The sequence below is a fragment of the Myotis daubentonii genome, chromosome 13 (genome assembly GCF_963259705.1).
Source record: "Myotis daubentonii chromosome 13, mMyoDau2.1, whole genome shotgun sequence".
In the NCBI taxonomy this organism is placed as follows: domain Eukaryota; kingdom Metazoa; phylum Chordata; class Mammalia; order Chiroptera; family Vespertilionidae; genus Myotis; species Myotis daubentonii.
Genome location: NC_081852.1, coordinates 58,730,179 through 58,749,118, shown reverse-complemented (window position 1 = coordinate 58,749,118; position 18,940 = coordinate 58,730,179). Strand labels below are relative to the sequence as shown.

At 40.3% G+C, this 18,940-nt stretch overlaps 1 protein-coding gene across 10 annotated transcripts in view; it reads right to left on the bottom strand.

The window, feature by feature from the left end:
• Positions 1-18,940, bottom strand: part of INPP5F (inositol polyphosphate-5-phosphatase F) — a 58,376-nt gene that overhangs the window by 19,674 nt on the left and 19,762 nt on the right. For 7 of the 10 annotated variants that reach the window (XR_009448280.1, XR_009448281.1, XM_059661615.1 and 4 more), the window contains exons 3-10: positions 11,652-11,788; positions 8,467-8,595; positions 7,427-7,594; positions 7,254-7,310; positions 5,286-5,484; positions 4,606-4,785; positions 2,627-2,694; positions 189-313 (exon numbers count right to left, since the gene is read on the bottom strand). Coding sequence is in view for 7 of the 10 variants with exons in the window: in XM_059661615.1 (XP_059517598.1) it covers positions 189-313; positions 2,627-2,694; positions 4,606-4,785; positions 5,286-5,484; positions 7,254-7,310; positions 7,427-7,594; positions 8,467-8,595; positions 11,652-11,788 (1,063 nt within the window). In the remaining 3 variants the exon portion in view is untranslated. Of the gene's footprint in view, positions 1-188; positions 314-2,626; positions 2,733-4,605; positions 4,786-5,285; positions 5,485-7,253; positions 7,311-7,426; positions 7,595-8,466; positions 8,596-11,651; positions 11,789-18,940 lie in introns of those variants that run through there. The other 3 variants (XR_009448282.1, XM_059661613.1, XM_059661619.1) reach the window with 3 other exon arrangements.

Genomic DNA, 18,940 nt, shown 5'->3' with positions numbered 1-18,940 from the left:
GAACAATTAAGTTAAATTTTTAGCCAAAATAAAATCCATATGAAAATGAAAACAAATAATATTCCTTCCCTTTCCAACAATGAGAAGAAATTTTTCTTCCCAATAAAGAGAAACTTAGGTCCCTGGGGCAGCATCGTACCACAACCACTGGAACTGGTAAAAAAAACTCATCTCAGGAAGCACCTTACCAGTGCTCATGGAAGTCAAATGAAACGTAAGTGAGGTGCGCATTGTTAAAGAGCAACACCTGCTTGAGGTAAGCGTCCCCAATAATTTTCTCTCTTCCTGCTTGGTCTACCAAGTTAATAATAACCTGTAAGAGTAAGGAGAAAAAATTCAGTTTAACCAGATGATAGAATCATAATGTGATTTATTTGGAATTATGTTTTAGAAATATTTTCCAGCTATGCTTAGAAATCCACTCAAGCATCAATCTTTTTCCTATAAATTAGATTTTCATTTGTTACATTTAGGTTTATGATAACTGCTTACATCAATGGCATTAATAGTTTTTATATACATTATACATTTGTAATAACCAACTAGAATAGACAGTGAAAACAAGGTCCTTTAAAATAGCAAATCTTGAAAATATTTAGAATACTTTTTAAAAATATTTTTTTTATTGATTTCAGAGAGGATGGGAGAGGGAAAGAAAGATAGAAAACATCAATGATGAGAGAGAATTATTGATCGGCTGCCTCCTGCTCAATCCCCACTGGGGATTGACCCCACAACCCAGGCATGTGCTCTGCCTGGGAACCAAACTGTGACCTCCTGGTTCATAGGTCTACGCTCAACCACTGAGCTTGTGGCAGCAGATCAATGATTCTTTCTTATCGAAGCTACCCCCACTCTTCTTTCTCTATAAAAAATATATTTATAACATAATAGTATTTATACTTATGATAAAGTTTCAAGAAATAAAATTCTAATAAAAATTTACAAATTAGTAAGGCCAATTTTATCCATTTAAAAATTATGGTTAGTGCTTTTTAAGTCCAGTTTAAGACCCAAGGTCAAAAGATGTTCTATATTTTCCTCTAAAAAGTTTTGTTAACTTTACATATTTAAATCCATATCCACCTAGAACTGATTTTTGTATATGGTATGTAAGATAGATATCAGAAAGCAAAATTACTGGGTTAACAGTAGAGCATATTTTATTTTGAATAATACCATTCAAAATGACTGTACCAACTTATGCTCCAACACAGCGGTTCTCAACCTGTGGGTCGCGACCCCTTTGTGGGTCGAAAGACCCTTTCACAGGGGTTGCCTAAGACCATCAGAAAACACATATATAATTACATATTGTTTTTGTGATGAATCACTATGCTTTAATTATGTTCACTTTGTAACAATGAAATTGGGGGTCACCACAACATGAGGAACTGTATTAAGGGTAGCGGCATTAGGAAGGTTGAGAACCACTGCCTAACAATATGTGAGAGTTCTCATTTCCCACATTCCTGACTTCATCTCTCTTTTTTATATATATATATATTTTTCAAATGTATTTTATTGATTTTTTACAGAGAGGAAGGGAGAGGGACAGAGAGTTAGAAACATCGATGAGAGAGAAACATCGACCAGCTGCCTTCTGCACACCTCCCACTGGGGATGTGCCCGCAATCAAGGTACACGCCCCTGACCGGAACCGAACCTGGGACCCTTCAGTCCGCAGGCGGACGCTCCATCCACTGAGCCAAACCGGTTTGGCCTGACTTCACCTCTTATCATCAAACTTTATAGTTTTTTTTCAATCATTTCCCTGCTGGGACTTTCTTTGGGATTGCACAAAATTTATATATTAATTTTGGAAGAACAGCAATCTGTTGAATACTGAGTCTTTCCTTCTAAGATTATTGTATTTTCTCTCCATTTATTCAGATTTCCTTTTGTGTTCTTCAGTAACTCTCCCATGGACCCCGCCACCACCACTGTCATGGTATCCTTTTGTATGTTTACAAGATTTTAGGTTATTTCTTCCTATTTTATTTTTGTTGCTGTTAGAAAAATACGTCCTATGGCATTACACATTCAGATTGGTTATTGCTAATGGATTAGTTATTGACAGTTTTAGCTCAATCCTGCATCTGAAATCTGGTCATCTTATTGAACATGTATTTCATCTAACAGCTTTTATCTTACTTTGGTTTATATGATCACATTCCTACATGACTGTATGAATATATAAGAAAGGTGGGCAAAGAAAAGATACTGAAAGATACATATTAAATTGTTACTTCCAGGAGGTAGAACTAACTATATGGATGGTACTGAGAGATGCCTTTTATTTCTTACTCTAGGAACTTCTCAAATCATAATAATTGACAGATTAATCTCTTATCTAAAAATGGTCTAGTCAATTGTAATTGAAAAATAAAACTGATTTTAAAAATTAAAATTTTAAAAAATAATAAAAATGGTCTAAAGTAGCTAACCAATGATATTTCTTTAAAAATATTAAGAATATTCTTAGCTTACATGTGTTCTTTAACTTCATGAGAAATGCCATTTTGCTTAATTATAGTACATTGTTATTTTCATGAAATTTAAAGAAACAGATATACAATCATTTCAAAATATAAAGGAACATTAACTACTAGAGATCAAAGCCCACCTGTTTTTTGTAAATTTTCAGTTGTTCTTCGAAGTGGGCACAGAAATAGGCAACAGTTTCCTTTTCACCTACAAAGAAGTGATATAAAATCGATTTTTTCCTTCCCCTGTTTAAGAAAAAATCAGTGTCTATTCCATCGTTATTCTTACTTTAAAAAAATTGACAGCCCAAAAGTAAGATTTTCTAAAATTATTTTAAAATGAAATGCTAAGCCAAAGATCTGATTTTTCCCCCCTATTAGACTAAATTAAAACAAAGTACAAACTGTGAACATTATAACATTATAACATTACTAGGGGCCCGGTGCACGAAATTCGTGCACTGGGTGTGTGTGGGGGGGAGTGTCCCTCAGTCCAGCCTGCCCCCTCTCACATACTGGGAGCCCTCAGGCGTAGACCCCCATCACCCTCCAATCGCAGGATCGGCCCCTTGCCCAGGCCTGACGCCTCCGCCAGAGGTGTCAGGCTTGGACAGGGGACCCCCATATCCCCCTGATCACTGGCTCTGGCCCCCGCCCAGGCCTGAGGCCTCTGGCCCAGGAATCATGCCTGGGCAGGGGACCCCCATCTCCCTCTGATCGCTTGCTCCACCACCCGCCCAAGCCTGACGCCTCTGACCCAGGCTTCAGGCCTGGGCAAGGGGACCATCATATCCCCCCAATCCCCGGCTCCGCCCCCGCCCAGGCCTGATGCCTCGGCCAGAGGAGTTGACCCTCATCACCCTCCGATCACCAATTACCGGATCGGCCCCTTGACCAGGACTGAGGCCTCTGGCCTAGGTGTCCGGCCCGGGCAGCGGGGACCCGCAGCTGCAGTGGCCCCGCGATCGTGGGCTCCGCTTTAGGCCCAGGCAAGGGACCCCTAGCTCCCGGGACTGCCAGCTTCGACCGTGTCCAGCTCCCATCGCTGGCTCCACCCCTACTTCCTGCTATCACTGGCCAGGGCGGCAAAGGCGCCTGATTCTCCGATCATGGCTGGGGGGCAGGGCAAAGGCGGCCCCAGGGCCGCCTTTGCCCTGCCCCCCAGCTCTTAGCTCCCCCCTGGGTTTCCGATCACTGTCAGTGGCAGGGGGCTTCTTCCTGCTTTCCCTTTCACCTCCCTGCATTGTGCCTACATATGCAAATTAGCCGCCATCTTGTTGGCAGTTAACTGCCACTCTTAGTTGGCAGTTAACTGCCAATCATAGTTGGCAGTTAACTGCCAATCATAGTTGGCAGTTAACTGCCAATCATAGTTGGCAGTTAACTGCCAATCATAGTTGGCAGTTAATTTGCATATAGCCCTGATTAGCCAATGAAAAGGGTATCGTCGTACGCCAATTACCATTTTTCTCTTTTATTAGATAGGATAATAATAAGCCAGCCAACTTATCAGAAAAGGTTTCATGTAGTTTATAATAAAAAAATAAAAACTTCTTTAATCAAGGATATTAAAAACTGAAGTTTTACCAAATTCTCATAAATATAAATTCAGTTTTGAGAGAAAAATATTTTGTAAACAATTTTTAAAAATCAACCTAATTCAGTAATCTAATTAGGCTGACATGATTTAACTATTCCAGTGTTAAAGTTAAAATACAAAAATAAATTAACTTCTCAATAATTTAAACAATAACAAACACTTCACAGTGAGGCATTTCAATAAAGGCATCTTGTATAATAGATGCCATCTTAAGATAGTTCCCCCTTCTACAAATATTGGCTTCATTTACCCTTTTCCAAAATTAAACATCCAATAAAGTATTCTTCAAAAAGTCAAGAATTTAAAATGTACAATAAGCTGTTTTGCTCTATTGTGGGGGAATTTTTGTTAAATTGTCAACAACCATTATTGCTCTTATGTTTATATCACTTTCCACTAAATTTCACTGTATGAGTTATTGTTTTGAATGAAGCATCTAGCAAAGCAAATCCAAATCTATAAAGTATCTAATATCTGTCTGACATCATCATTTGCAAACCAAATAATGGACTTGCTTACTCTTGTCCAGCCGAGGTCTTGGATTGTATCGATAGCCAACTTGGCTCCAAAAGACAGGCACAGAGCCTCGGGTTTGAATAAATGACAAGGTATGATTATGGACATGAATTAGCTGCTCAGTCTCCACATAATTTGCAACATTTCCATTTTTATCCACCCCTCTTCGTTTATAGCGCATTCCTAAAACAAACAAACAGAAAACAGCAACATTTTAAAAATATTTAGCCTAACTAGATCATGCTCATCTCACTTTCAGGATAGCCTTGGGGATCTAATGTGCAACTGCGAGGCAGAACTGGATCAACTTATCCCAAATCATAACTGCCTGCATCATGATTTTTACCAAGTGAAGCTACGAGAGCTCCTACGCACTGAAAGAGGAGGGTTTTCCAAAAGGCGCTAGCACTCAGGAAGGACTTATTACTGCGACTGTGATCCAGCCCATCCCTGGGAACAATGGTATTTTAGAAGCACATCCCAAGTGACTTTCTTCTCTTTTTTCTCCTGTTAACTCTTCCCAGTTCGCCTCTATCCAGTAATTGGTCCCCAGTCACATTACAAAGTCACTGAGCGCTGAAACGGACTGTTTCCAGACCCACACGGTCACCAGCATTTCCACACCCCGCAGCATTTCCATTCAGCCTGAACTGATTTGCAGGTGATCACAGCCTCCCACACACCTGCTCTGTGCCGACTGCGACGTGAAATGAGAGCCACTAGGAATCGCGGGTGAATGTCATCTACACAGGTGGACTCCTGAGGCGGGGTCTCTGGGCTGCTTTTCTCATCATCAGATGACTCACTGTAATTTACCACAAGTTCTTCAATCTGCACAAAACCTTGGATAATGGGGATAATCCAGAAGTCCACATCTGGTGTCTGAAAACAACAGGAACATCACGTTGTTTCTACGCTGTACAGCACTGATACTTTCTTAAACCCAAACAGTAGCCAGCACATACTTGTTAGTTTATTAGGAACAGAAACGTTCCATTCTTTAACCCTATATTCTGCTCACTGGAGAACACAAAGGAGTGGAAGAGGAGTGCAGGTGGAGCAGAGAGCATTTCCTTTGCTTTATAATAATCGCTCAAAAGAGAGCTGCCTGAGAGAGATCACACCCTAAGAGCCAGACAACGGGGTCCAAATTCAAGCTCCGCCATTTACTAACTCCCCCAGGTGAGTCACTGCACCTCCCCAGTGCCTGGACACTCTGCTTTGAAAAACAGGAAAACTACTACCCTAGTAGGTTGCTGTGAAGACGAATGAGGAAAATGGAAAGTCGTTAGCATAGTGCCTGCCTGCTTACCGGAACGGGTTAGCAATAGCACAGGATAAACAGTAAGGCTGAAAAGCTTCCCAGAGAGTTGTCCTTAGCCCCTCTTTCTCTCCTGTCTCCATGACCCTATCGAGCCCTAATCTCAGCATCAACTTCAAACCCACCTCTTCTTGCATAACCGCACACTCCAGGTCCTACCTCATGGTTCTGTTTTAGGGAGCCTGCAGGTAGGATCTTGGAAGGTGGCTGAAAACAGTAAAGGGCCAACCTGCCTTCATGATTCTTATCATCACTCCCATTATTTGTTTTTTTCCCTTCTAGCAATACATGCAGAACTCTTGGAGGGAACAGAGACGTGTAAGTGGCCAAATGCCACGTTTATAGCAAGTCACCAGTTCTCAATGGAAATGCAAAATATCTGCAAAAACTCTGCAAAACAGAGCTCAACACGTCAGCAAGCAAGACAATATTCATTACAGACACCCTTACTGCTAATCCTGCCACAAAGTTCTGGTGGTCCCAGTGTCAGCATCATAAAGAGGCAAGAACTCTTTCTCGATAGAGACATGATAGATAGCTAGTGGTAGGCATTATCTATCTACTAACTCCCACCAAGGAAGAGAAATAGAAAAAAGGAGAAAGGTTTGAAAAAAATTTTAAATAATATACTTATTTAATCCTCACCTGAGGATGTGTTCATTGATTTTTATTTTTTAGAGAAAGGAAGGAGAGAGTAAAGGAGAAGAAGAGGGGAGGGGAGGGGGAAGGAGAGGGAGAGGGGGGAAGGGAGGGGAGGGGAGGGGGGAGGAGAGGGGAAGGGAAGAAGGGAGGGGAGGGAGGGAGAGAGATATCAATTGGTTGCCTCTCCTAAGTGCACCAACCAGGGGCTGAAATCATAACCTAGGTATATTCCCTAACCAGGAATCAAACCCGAGACCTTTCTGTGTAGGTGACAGTGCTCCAACCAACCGAACCACAATGGTCAGGACAAAAGGTCTGAAATTTCTGAAAGGCTAAGAAAAAGATAATATATGATCCTAATCAACTATTTGCCCACTTTGTGCCCAAAACAGTAACTGGCACATAGCAGGCCTTCCACAAATATTTGTTGATTGACTGAATAAATTAATTAGTTGTCCTTGGATAGTCATAATTCTCCAGCATAATGTGACAGAGTAAAGAAAGACTGTAATAACCAAATCTCAATAACCTCAGCATATTCCCTATCTTCCCTGATTCAAATACTGGCAGTACTAGAAGGTCCTTGGAGATCTGTTCAGATGAGGAAACAGGAAAGTTAAAAAACTTGGTATTGCCAGAATATTTGCTTAACTATAATTATCTTAGAATATTTTAGAAAACTACTCACACCAATCTCAGTAAGATCTTGTATCATATATTTATTCCAAAAAAATCGATCATCAACCTGGAAAAGGTAGAGAATAAACAGTTCAGAAACGTGTTGTTTCAGTTTTCCGATAAAGCCAAATAAGTCCATAAACTGCTCCGGGGGCAAACCCTGCTCTGAACCGTGAGCGGTACCTTCTGCCAGAGGGGCCGGGGGTCCCTCCCGGCAGCGCTTTGCCTCTGCACTGAGTTGGTCAAGTCATAGGTCAAGCTGTAGTAAAAGGATTCCGAGTCCATGAACATCTTCAGCAACTCTTCAAGTAATCTTCTCTCCAACTTTTCCTTTTCTTTACTTTCCTTGACCTGTAAAAATGTGGATCTACTATCACTGCAGGAATGAAATGTAAAGACAGCCTATGTGGGTAATACACACCTTCCTAGGAAAGAGGTGAAGCTAATCACTAGGACAGTGGTTCTCAACCTTCCTCATGCCGCGACCCTTTAATACGGTTCCTCATGTTGTGGTGACCCCCAACCATAAAATTATTTTCGTTGCTACTTCATAACTATAATTTTGCTACTGTTATGAATCATCATGTAAATATCTGATATGCAGGATGTATTTTCATTGTTACAAATAGAACATAATTAAAGCATAGTGATTCATCACAAAAACAATATGTAATTATATGTGTTTTCCGATGGTCAGGCGACCCCTGTGAAAGGGTCGTTCGACCCCCAAAGGGGTCGTGACCCACAGGTTGAGAACCGCTGCCCTAGGACATGCAGAGGCAGTACTGGAATATGACAAGCGGTTTCAAAATAAGTTCACTGGCAGGAAAATTACCCCTCACTTTAAACCTAATAAAAAATAAAAATTCCAAGCCCATATAAGTTAAATTCTTTTTTTCCTTATTAAATCTTTATTGTTGAAAGTATTGCATATGTCCCCCCACATCCCCCCATTGACCCCTTCTAGCCCACCCCCTACCCTGTCCCAGGCCTTCCCCACCCCATTGTCTGTGTCCTTGGATTATGCATATATGTATGCAAGTTCTTTGGTTAGTCTCTTCCCACCCACCCACCCTCCCCCGCCTTCCCTCCAAGATTCCGCAGTCTGTTCTATACTTCTATGTTTCTGCATCTATTTTGTTTGTCAGTTAATTTTGTTCATTAGATTCCACATATGAGTGAGATCATGTGATACTTGGCTTTCTCTGACTGATTTTGCTTACTTTCTTTTTATTAGGAGCAGATACATTGGACTTAATATGCGTAAAGGTCTTCAGTAAAAACTTTGAGTCATCAGGAGATGGTATAATCTTCTCTGGTTTGTTAATTCCAAAGTGATGCTTCTTACAGAGCTAAATAATAGGGACAGAGAGAGAATTCATTATTAATATCTACTTGCTAAATGTTCAAATGTGAGTGCAGCAGTGGATGCTACCGTAAACCTCAAGAGTTAGAAAAACGACCAAGTAGACAACTGGTAACAGGAAACACAGCTGTGCTTTCAGTGATTAGAAAGCTACAGTAGAAGACAGGCAAAGAATACAGGGCAGGATATACTTAGGATTTAGGGATGGGAAATTCAGGTTAGGATCATAATTATGGTTAACATAACTGAAAAATAAAATGCTCCAGCTGAGGTTAATTAATGCTTTAAAAATTGGCATCTAAAATTTTAAATTTTAAACATGCAAAATGCACGTTTTCTATGCTCCAAGGGCATTACTCCACAACTGTCTGTGCTAAAAATTCATTCATGCCAGTTAACTGGGTGTTCTGGTTTAGAACATGTCAAGAGTCTGCTCTACTGGGAACCTTGAAAGCTGGACAGGTCAACTGCTTCCTCTCCTCCTATCCTCATACACTAACCAATCAACAAAAAACATAGTCTTTGGGTCCAGAGATTAAATCTGAAGAAGCAATATGTAGAGGCTTCCGGAAATGTGTGGGCCAACTGGTAAAGGTGAGGAAGAAGATGGGGATGTGTTAAGACCAGAGAAGGGCACAGAAGTTCTGAAGACAACTACCTGGTTAAAATCAAGTGTTTTACATATAATTTCACACACCCCCTCCCAGGTCTTCACTACCCTATTGCCCGTGTTCATGGTAACTCCAATCTTTTGTTCTGAGCACAAGACCCAAATATATAACATCTGCCTGCTATTGACACACCAGTCCCTCAAATTCAGCGTCTTCAAAACTGATCAACATCTGTTTCTCAAATCTATCTTGGGCAACTACTATAGCACCCACGGGATCACTTAAGCAAGAAACCTAGGAGTCATCTTCCATTATTCTTCTTCCTAAAGTCTCTCCTATCAAACCCAACCACTTGCTGCTGATTGCTACTGTGTTAATTCAGGTCCTAATCTCTTGTCCAGACCAGTATTTCTCAAAGTGCTTAACAGACAGAATTATTTATGCACAATTATCTATCCCGTTTAGTGCAATGACCTAACAGCTTCCTTTCATGAGCTGGGGAGTCTTACTCTAGCACCAGGCTTTTAGTACCAAGCGTGGCTTCAGGCCCCCATCTTTCCTGTATCCCTTCTAGTTCCCCTTATTGTGTAGGGGACAAGTTTCTACCTGGAACTGCCTGCTTCTGGATCCAGAGTCCAGGAGGCCTATGGCCCCATTCAAACCACTGTTCTGTTTATGGTCCATTAAGATACTACTTCTCTCCAGGCCTAGCAATATCTTCTTTGTTTTTCTTTTTATTTACTGATTGATTTTTTAGAGAGAAAGGAAGGCAGAAGGAGAGAGAAACATCAATGTGAGAGCAAAATAACCACTGGCTGCCTCCTGCACATCCCCCAGCAGGGATCGAGCCTGCAACCGGGCCCGGGGCCCTGACCGGGGAATCACAGCAGCAGCCCTCTGGTGCATGGGACGACACCCAACCAACTGAGCACACTGGTCAGGGCTCTTTTCTTTTGTTAATCTAACCTCTTCCTGGGATGGGCCCAATACCCCTTAACTTCCTTCCTTATCAACAATATGCCAAAATGTACCCTAAACTGACATGAAGCTACTGATGTCATCACTCACCTCCCTTAGTATGAATATTCTCCTGATTCATTATTCTTTAAGAAATACTAATGTGTTGTATTGTGGAGTAACACCTCAGACTCACAGGGCATATATAAAATAAATGGAATAACCTTCTCAATACCTCCCCACCCTCCAAAATAAAAACTTGAACTCTAAAACAAATATGGCCCCAAAGGTTTCAGATAACCATTGTGATCTGTATAGGGAAGCACAAACACTACATCATCTTCCCCAGAAGTCTATCTCTGCCTCTTAAAACTGATTTTTCTAAATAGAAATTTAAAATTACTTTGAACATAAACATTTTCAATGAATATTCTAGAATCCTCCATACAGTTACCTTTAGAAAAAAAAGTATAGGCCACTATCTTTTTAAAAAGGTTAAATGAAGTCCTACACCAAGTATGGATAGAGAAAATGAGGTCTGAGTCCTTCCCAGTCCTAAAGGCTTTGTTTAGACGGGGTTCTGGGGATTACAACACACCGTGCCGACAGTGGGTCACTTTCCCTTTTCCAGAGGCACAGCCAGGTCTGTGCCGTGTGTGCTTTATCACAACCCTGACACACGTGATCTCAAAGAGAAAGCCACCGCCACGAGCCCCACGGTGCTCCCTGATATCTTCCATTACTCTAGCGACTTACGTTTCATAATCAAGATTAAGTAAGAGCTGCTGTGGCTGCTGTCTAAGAAAAGAAAAATAAATGATTTTTACTTTAAAAGTTGGTATCTATCTGTGTCCATCTGGAGCTAAAATTTTAAATAGATGTCTGATGGGAAACTAAATATGGGAAATGATGCAGTTATCTATTAAGGCAATGAGATACAGCAAATACGATATGCAGACATGGAACATCAAGCCTATAAAACTTTAAAGGATTTTTTCCCCCCAAAAGAAAGAGCACCTCTGTTCTCATTTATTTGAACCCCGCCGATTCTTCATACCCTTGTCTAGATTTTTTTAATGGCACACTGCTTTGAAAAACAGCCTGGCAGTTCCTCAAAAAGTTAAACATAGAGTTACCACATGACCCAGCAATTTCATCTCAAGGTTTATACCCAAGAGAAAAGAAAAGAAATGCCCACCAAAAATTTGTACGTTAATGTTCACAGCACATGCCCACTCCCCATCACCACCTCAACCAAAGCAGCTCTGATCTTATGCATCTCATATACTGGATTTCACTGATTTGGAAACAGTTTCCACTACTAAAATGGAGTTTGAAAACCATAAGATTAAATTATTTTAAAGACATTATCTATGTCTAACATTGCATGATTCTGGTCTATTAAACCAAATCCTCGTAATTGCTATTATATTCATATCACGTTTCCATAAAATTTCCTGAGAAAGCACCTTACCTCTAGCTCAAGATCCTGAGGTTCCATTTCAGAAAGTGACAGCACAGCAATTTTGGTAACTTTACAGACCTCATGGTCTCCTGGAAGTTTGCCCACCAGCGCTTTCTGCCTAATTAAAATAAGCCACCATGGAAAATCTGAAACAGAAAAGTCATTATTAATGGCTGGTCTCTATAAAGTGCTACTGTCCTGGGAAGCTGAAGGTGAATAATCCAACCACAACGTGCATTAGATATAACTCGTTAAAGCAGTGGTTCTCAACCTGTGGGTCGCGAGCCCTTTGGCGGTCAAACGACCCTTTCACAGGGGTCGCCTAAGACCATTCTGCATATCAGATATTTACATTACGATTCATAACAGTAGCAACATTACAGTTATGAAGTAGCAACGAAAATAATTTTATGGTTGGGTCACAACATGAGGAACTGTATTGAAAGGGCCAGAAGGTTGAGAACCACTGCTTTAAAGTAAAGGACACAACAAAATATAACATGGCCCTTAAACATATGAAACGGTATTTAATCTCACTCGTTAATTAGAGGAATGCCATTTTCACCCATCAGATTGGGAAAAATAAAAAAGTAAGATAGTACATTTGCTGGCAAGGCTGTGGAGAAGCAGGCAACCTCATACAGTATTGGTGGGAGTACACACAGATACAATTTTTCTGGAGGGAAATTTAGTGGTAACTAACAATAAAACATTTGCACTTACCTTTTAACCTAGCAATCCCACTGTTGTAAATTCACCTTAAGATACACAACAATACACAAGTATATACAGTTAAGTCTATTCATTGCAGCAATTTGTAATTGCAAAGTACTGGGAAGAACCTGAATGCCAAGACACAGGAGAATGGTTGAATAAACTAAGGGACATATACTCAGTGGAGTATTAGGCAGCTATGAAAAATAATTAGAAGTGTTCTATGACTGATAAGGAGTGATTCCTAGATATATTAAGTGGATAAACTGGATATATTAAATCAAAGTACAAAAGTAGAGTATTCCACACTTTATACAAGAAAGAAATGAGAAAATGTTGAGTATCTGCTCATTTGTTCAATAACAAGAGGCAAGATAAATCAGAAATTAATGAGACTGGTCACCTACAGGAGACAGGCAGAAATGGAACGGAAGAAGGGGCAATGGGGATAGTACAAGGGAATGAAAAATAACAGTCCTCTGAGTATACTCTTTTGTTAGACATGGTAATGTTTCATGTTGCCTCAAAAATGAAGAAATAGTTCAAATAACCAGAATGTGGAGGAACCCCAAAATGAAATGCAAACAGTAACCCAACTCAGCTACAAATGGAGAATGTAACCCACTATAGGAGACAGAGAGGACAAAAACTAAGTAACTTTGGAAGAGTATTTTGTAAGGATAAAGGTAAAAACAACTGAGCACGATACTGCATTCTGGTTAATGAATTTGTTCTTCAGAAGGGTATGGATTAACAATACCGAAACTACTTTATGTGTACACTAGAACTGAGCAAATTAGTAAATATCTTGAGGGGAAGAGTGAGGAAGAGGGTAAAACAAATGAAAGAAATCTTAATACAAGCAAGAAAAAGAAAATACTCAGAGGCCTAATGGTTACCTTTCCAATCCAAGTTTTAACTTCTCACAAACACTTTTTAATTAAATGAGAAATAGTCTATGAAAGACCGCATGTAAAATCAACCTTTCAGTTTATGAGTTTATATCCCTAAGAAAAATATCCCCAAAATAAAAATAATTAAAACAGTTGTTTCAGGAATTTCTTATTGTAGAAAAATAACATGATATATATTTCCCATATGAAAAAAGTTGTTTTTTAAAAAAAAAATATTTTATTGATTCTTTTTACAGAGAGGAAAGGAGAGGGATATAGAGCTAGAAACATCGATGAGAGAGAAGCATCAATCAGCCGCCCTCCGCACCCCCCCCACCGGGGATGTGCCCGCAACCAAGGCACATGCCCCTGACCGGAATCGAACCTGGGACCCTTCAGTCCGCAGGCCGACGCTCCATCCGCTGAGCCAAACCAGTCAGGGCTGAAAAAAGTTTTTTAAAGAGATGCGTAGTATTTCAATTTCCCCTACTTTTTCTTCCAAATATTAATCAATTCTCACATTAGGAACAGTGTTTTGAAGATGCTTTTTTAGGCATTTCATAAATGCAAGAGTTTGAAAGTGTTTTATAATTCTTTATAGAGTAGGGTGGAAATCTACTCCAAAGTTTCAAGGCCTTTACAGGCCATTTCATTATTCATTATCATTAAACATTAACCAAGAACCTACCATGTGCTGGGAAGGCATGAATCAAGGTTACCAAGCACCTAACACACAATAACCCTAACACATAATAAAACATAATACACTGTAGAATGTCAATACATTTATTGAATAAAAAGAAATCCTTGCCCGGCCGGCGTGACTCAGTGGTTGATCATCAACCTGCGCACCAAGAAGTCGCTAGTTCGATGCTCGGTCAGGGTTCGATCCCCAGTGTAGGGCGTCCAGGAGGCCTCCGATAGATGATTCTATCTCATCATTGATGTTTCTATCTCTCTCTCCCTCTCCCTTCCTCTCTAAAATCAATAAAAATATATCTTTTAAAAAAAGAAATCCTTACCACAGGTTCTTAACCTCAAATAAGTAATTTCTATTTTACACTGAACAAGTTAGAGTGTTGGCAGCTGACCAGACAAGCCACGTTAGAAAGTCCTCTTCCATGCTATGCCTTCTTAATGCAGTTTACTTTGGATTCGTTTGTATTAATATCAGGAATTGTAATCTTAATAAGTTACAGTATGACAAACATGATATGCATAATCAAATGTAATAAATTTCTAATAAACCATCTAATGGTATAATACCAAGATATAAAAATACTAACTTTCAAACACAGAAGTTTTGCCCCATACATAAACTCACTTGAGAAACCAAAAGGCATCCTTTTCTCCACAAAAATATTGGTATTGCCAATATTGAAATTCAACTTATGAACTCAAACACATCTAAAAATAAAATATGCATATTTTAGAGTTTAGTTAGCTACTCACACAGAATAAATCTGAAAAGTGGGAGTGCTCCTTTTAAAAAACTATTACAGATCAAAGTTCAATATACCTGGGGGGGGTTATGAGAAAGATTAAATCTGACAAAATATGCCCCGCTGGTGTGGCTCAGCAGTTGAGCATCGACTCAGGAACCAAGAGGTCACTGGTTTGATTCCCAGTCAGGACACATGCCCAGGTTGTGGCTCGATGCCCAGTAGGGGATATGTAGGAGGCAGCCAATCAATGATGTTTCTCATCATTGTTTCCATCTCTCTCCCTTTCTCTCTCTCTCTAAAAATCAAAAAAATATTAAAGAAAATAAAAATCTGACAAAATGTAACACAAATAATCTCAACAGAGAAGGAATTTTGTAAATAGCACCCTCCCGTTTCAAGGAGGCTTCCATGTTCTGGACTTCGAGGTCGGAACTCAGACTCAAATTCTAGCTCCATCACTTATTTCCGTGTACTTGGCAGCATGATACTTAACTGCTCTGTGAAATGGACTAAACTGCCTACTGCAGAGAGTAGTTGTGAGGATGAAATAACCTTTTAAATTCATATTGTCATTACTAAAGCTAATGTTTACCAGACAGCAAACCATACTAAAGCTCTCATTGCAACAAAAGCAGTATCTAAAGCAGTGGTTCTCAACCTTCCTAATGCTGCGACCCTTTAATACAGTTCCTCGTGTTGTGGTGACCCCCAACCATAAAATTATTTTCATTGCTACTTCATAACTATAATTTTGCTACTGTTATGAATCGTCATGTAAATATCTGATATGCAGGATGTATTTTCATTGTTACAAATTGAACATAATTAAAGCATAGTGATTCATCACAAAAACAATATGTAATTATTTATGTGTTTTCCGATGGTCAGGTGACCCCTGTGAAAGGGTCGTTTGACCCCCCAAAGGGGTTGCAACCCATAGGTTGAGAACCGCTGATCTAAAGCATGTCCCGAGAGCCAGGTCTCCAGCAGAGGCTGAGCTCCGCAGGGGCCCTGCCAGGCTCCTCGTCCTGTCTCTCCTGTGCCTTGAGGATGGGGTTTCCTAGTGGCTTTTTAGAAAAGTACACAGCAATGTTAGTGACACTCCATTCATAACTGAAATATGTAAAATATTTCATGTCCTTAGTGTCATAGCAAGAAGTCTCTATAGACAGCAGAGGACTGAAATTATACACTTAAAACCCTGTGCATAATCCACTTTACATTTTAGTGACTTAGACATCTTCTCCACTTCAAAGGGAGAAACAGGCAGATGGCGAGCACCACTTTAAGGAGTGAGAGCTCCTTGATGAACTGTCTGTGACTCTTCAATCCTACTTGTAGTAATTCCCTTAATTACTACATCAAGAGCCTCTACTGCCAAATTAACCAAGAGTCCTGACAATTTTCAAACTATTTCTGAATCTATCATGGAATATATACTTCTGCTTTTTATATTCCGTTATTTCTTACCCCAACAGAGCTTATCCTTGTCTTAAGCTTCAAAATAATCTCAATTTAAAGAGCTTTTGTGCTTGGATTCTCCAGCCTAAAGCAATCTTTTCATGAGTAGCTGTGTGAAGCTACAGCTATTTCCCCAACATTACACAGAAAATAGAAACTACAGACACACACAGAAGATAATGTGAAGACACAGGGAGAAGATGGCATCTCCAAGCCAAGGAAAGGCCACAGAAGAAACCAACCCTGATGACACCTTGATCTCAGCCTTCAAACGCCAGAATTGTGAGAAAATAAATGTGTTATTACAGATACTCAGTTTGCAGAACTTTGTTATATGGCAGTTCCAGCAAACAATACAGTTCCTACGTCACACCTGCTTAATATTTCCAGAGCTCAGAGTTCAGTGACGGTCATGAACAGAGCACCCATGCCCTTTTAAGACTGTCAATGACATCTGTTCAAATAAATGTATGTTCCTATCTCACCAGGCAAGAACAAAAACTCATGTATTAATATGTAGAGAGTAAGTAGGAGGATGAAAACGTTTAAGTACATAAGTTTTATTCCCCTCGTCCTCTCCCCCAGAAGGTAAGATGCTCCCATGGGAAAACGTGCCTGCAGTGATTATCTGGTTCTGAGGCATACCGAAAGCACACCTCGCCTCACCCAGGCTAATGGTGTGTGTGGCCAGAGCAAGAGACATACCGGGGTCCAGAGAAGGGAAGAGGCATCCCCAGGACAGAATGAAGAAGAGAAGGCAAGGAAGAGTAAGATGAATGCTCAAAGGGCGAGGAGCTGGGGGCGGAATGATTCACACAGGGTGAGGCTGCAATTGTCTCCATGGGTAAAAAGCAGCAGGGAGCCCAGAAAAGATTTCCCTTCGTCCCCCCGCAACTCCCTTTGTTAACAGCCAAACCTTAAAAGTGACGTGACAAGGGGGAAAAAAGGTAGAGATTAGAAAAGTGAAAAACAGATACTTTCCCTGTCCAACTTTCTTTTTAAATAATTTTTTCTTTTTCCAGCTCACTCTATTCCCCACCGTTACAATATAAATATCCTATATAACAGGTACCCCCACTGCCTACCAACCACTTGTTTCTGGTCCAGAGAAAGGCAAGTGGTGCAACAAGGGGAAGCACACGTAAATGACCATAGGAGCTGACCATACTTTCACAGCACCATAAAATCATCAGCCAGTAAAATATCTGTTCATTGCTTGGAGGAGATAACTTTTGGGTTGTCTGCCACGTCCAAACCCTGGCTGCCCCTCCCGCCTAGAGGAGCACACCTCTGGAAAATGTCTGTGACCAGGGAGAAGAGTCTGTGTCTTAGGGGTCTGAACTACACTCACTACTCAGTCCTTGATAGCTAGTCAGTCTCCAATGGTTGTAAGAAACATCAGCCCAGCCAGTGTGGCTAAGTGGTTGAACGTTGACCCATGAACCAGGAGGTCATGGTTCGATTCCTGGTCAGGGCACATGCCTGGGTTGTGGGCTCGATCCCTAGTGGGGAGCATACAGAAGACAGCCAATAATGATTCTCTCTCATCATTGATGTTTCTCTCTCTCCCTCTCCCTTCCTCTCTCTGAAATCAATAAAAACATTTAAAAAAAAGAAAAGAAACATTAGATATTGGTTGCTTTGAGGGCTGAGGCTGGTTTGAGTGCCATAAGAGCAAAAATTTTGTCTTACGTACACAGAAACAGAGAAAGGAGAACAAAGAGAAGGAGGTAGGAGAGGTATAGGGAGAAGCAGTGGTGAGAGACCACCTGACCCAGAAAAAGTAATCTTGGATCCCTATACAATGTCCACTTCTTTGTTTTGGTCCCTAAGATTCCTTATAAAAATGTGGGGTTTTTTGTTCTGTTTTGCATAAGCTGACAGGTTTGTATTTGCAACCAAGAGTCTTGATAAAATAGTGATCTGTAATTTATGAAGCACCTTCAGGTACTATCTCATTAGAGACTGGCAATACCCTAGGAAAAAAAGAGGGAGGTCAGTTTTACTCTTGTTTCACTGCTTACAAAGCAGAGGCTTGGAGATATTGTGGACCCAATGAGCCAGCCTCCTGGGATGCATGCCCTTGTGACATCCCCTCCCATGTCAACTCTGGATTTGGCTTTGTGACTTCCTTTGGCCAATGGGACACTAGTAGACTCAGTGACAGAAGCTGATGCTTAATAAACCCCTGCCTGTTGCAGCTTGTCTTCTAGCCACCACCCTAAAAGGATAGGTATCCAGGAGAGAGAAGACCCAAGGAGATGCTATGTGAGATGAGATATGAAGGAGATGCCACAAGCAGGAAAACTGGGACACACACCTCAGGCAAGCTCCCTTCCAGCTCCAGGCTGCCACAGTAATGACCTTGGCTAACAGAATAAATGAAAAGGATGTTAAGCAAATTCCCTTTTATCTGAAAGCTAATAAAAAAAGCTGAATCCAGGTCTTCTGATTAAATTCAGTGATTTATTCACTGCTCCAAGATGTGAAGAAAAATAACTCAAAAATTTCATATACTTCACTTAAGCAATAGAAAACGAAATTAATTCAGAACACTCAGCTGTGAAATTATCTTGTCAGCATATAAATGAATTAAAAATATATGTATGTAAATGTAGTCAGGTAGAAGAGTGTTACTAAAATACTTAGCATGGTTACAGAATCTCTAAATGCTTTTCTCTTCTGTATTGAAAAATTTTTTTAAATATCAAAGGCAGAATATACAAAAATGCTTGGGGCAATATTATTTCTAATAGTGAAAAAATAAACAAAAAACCCACACTAT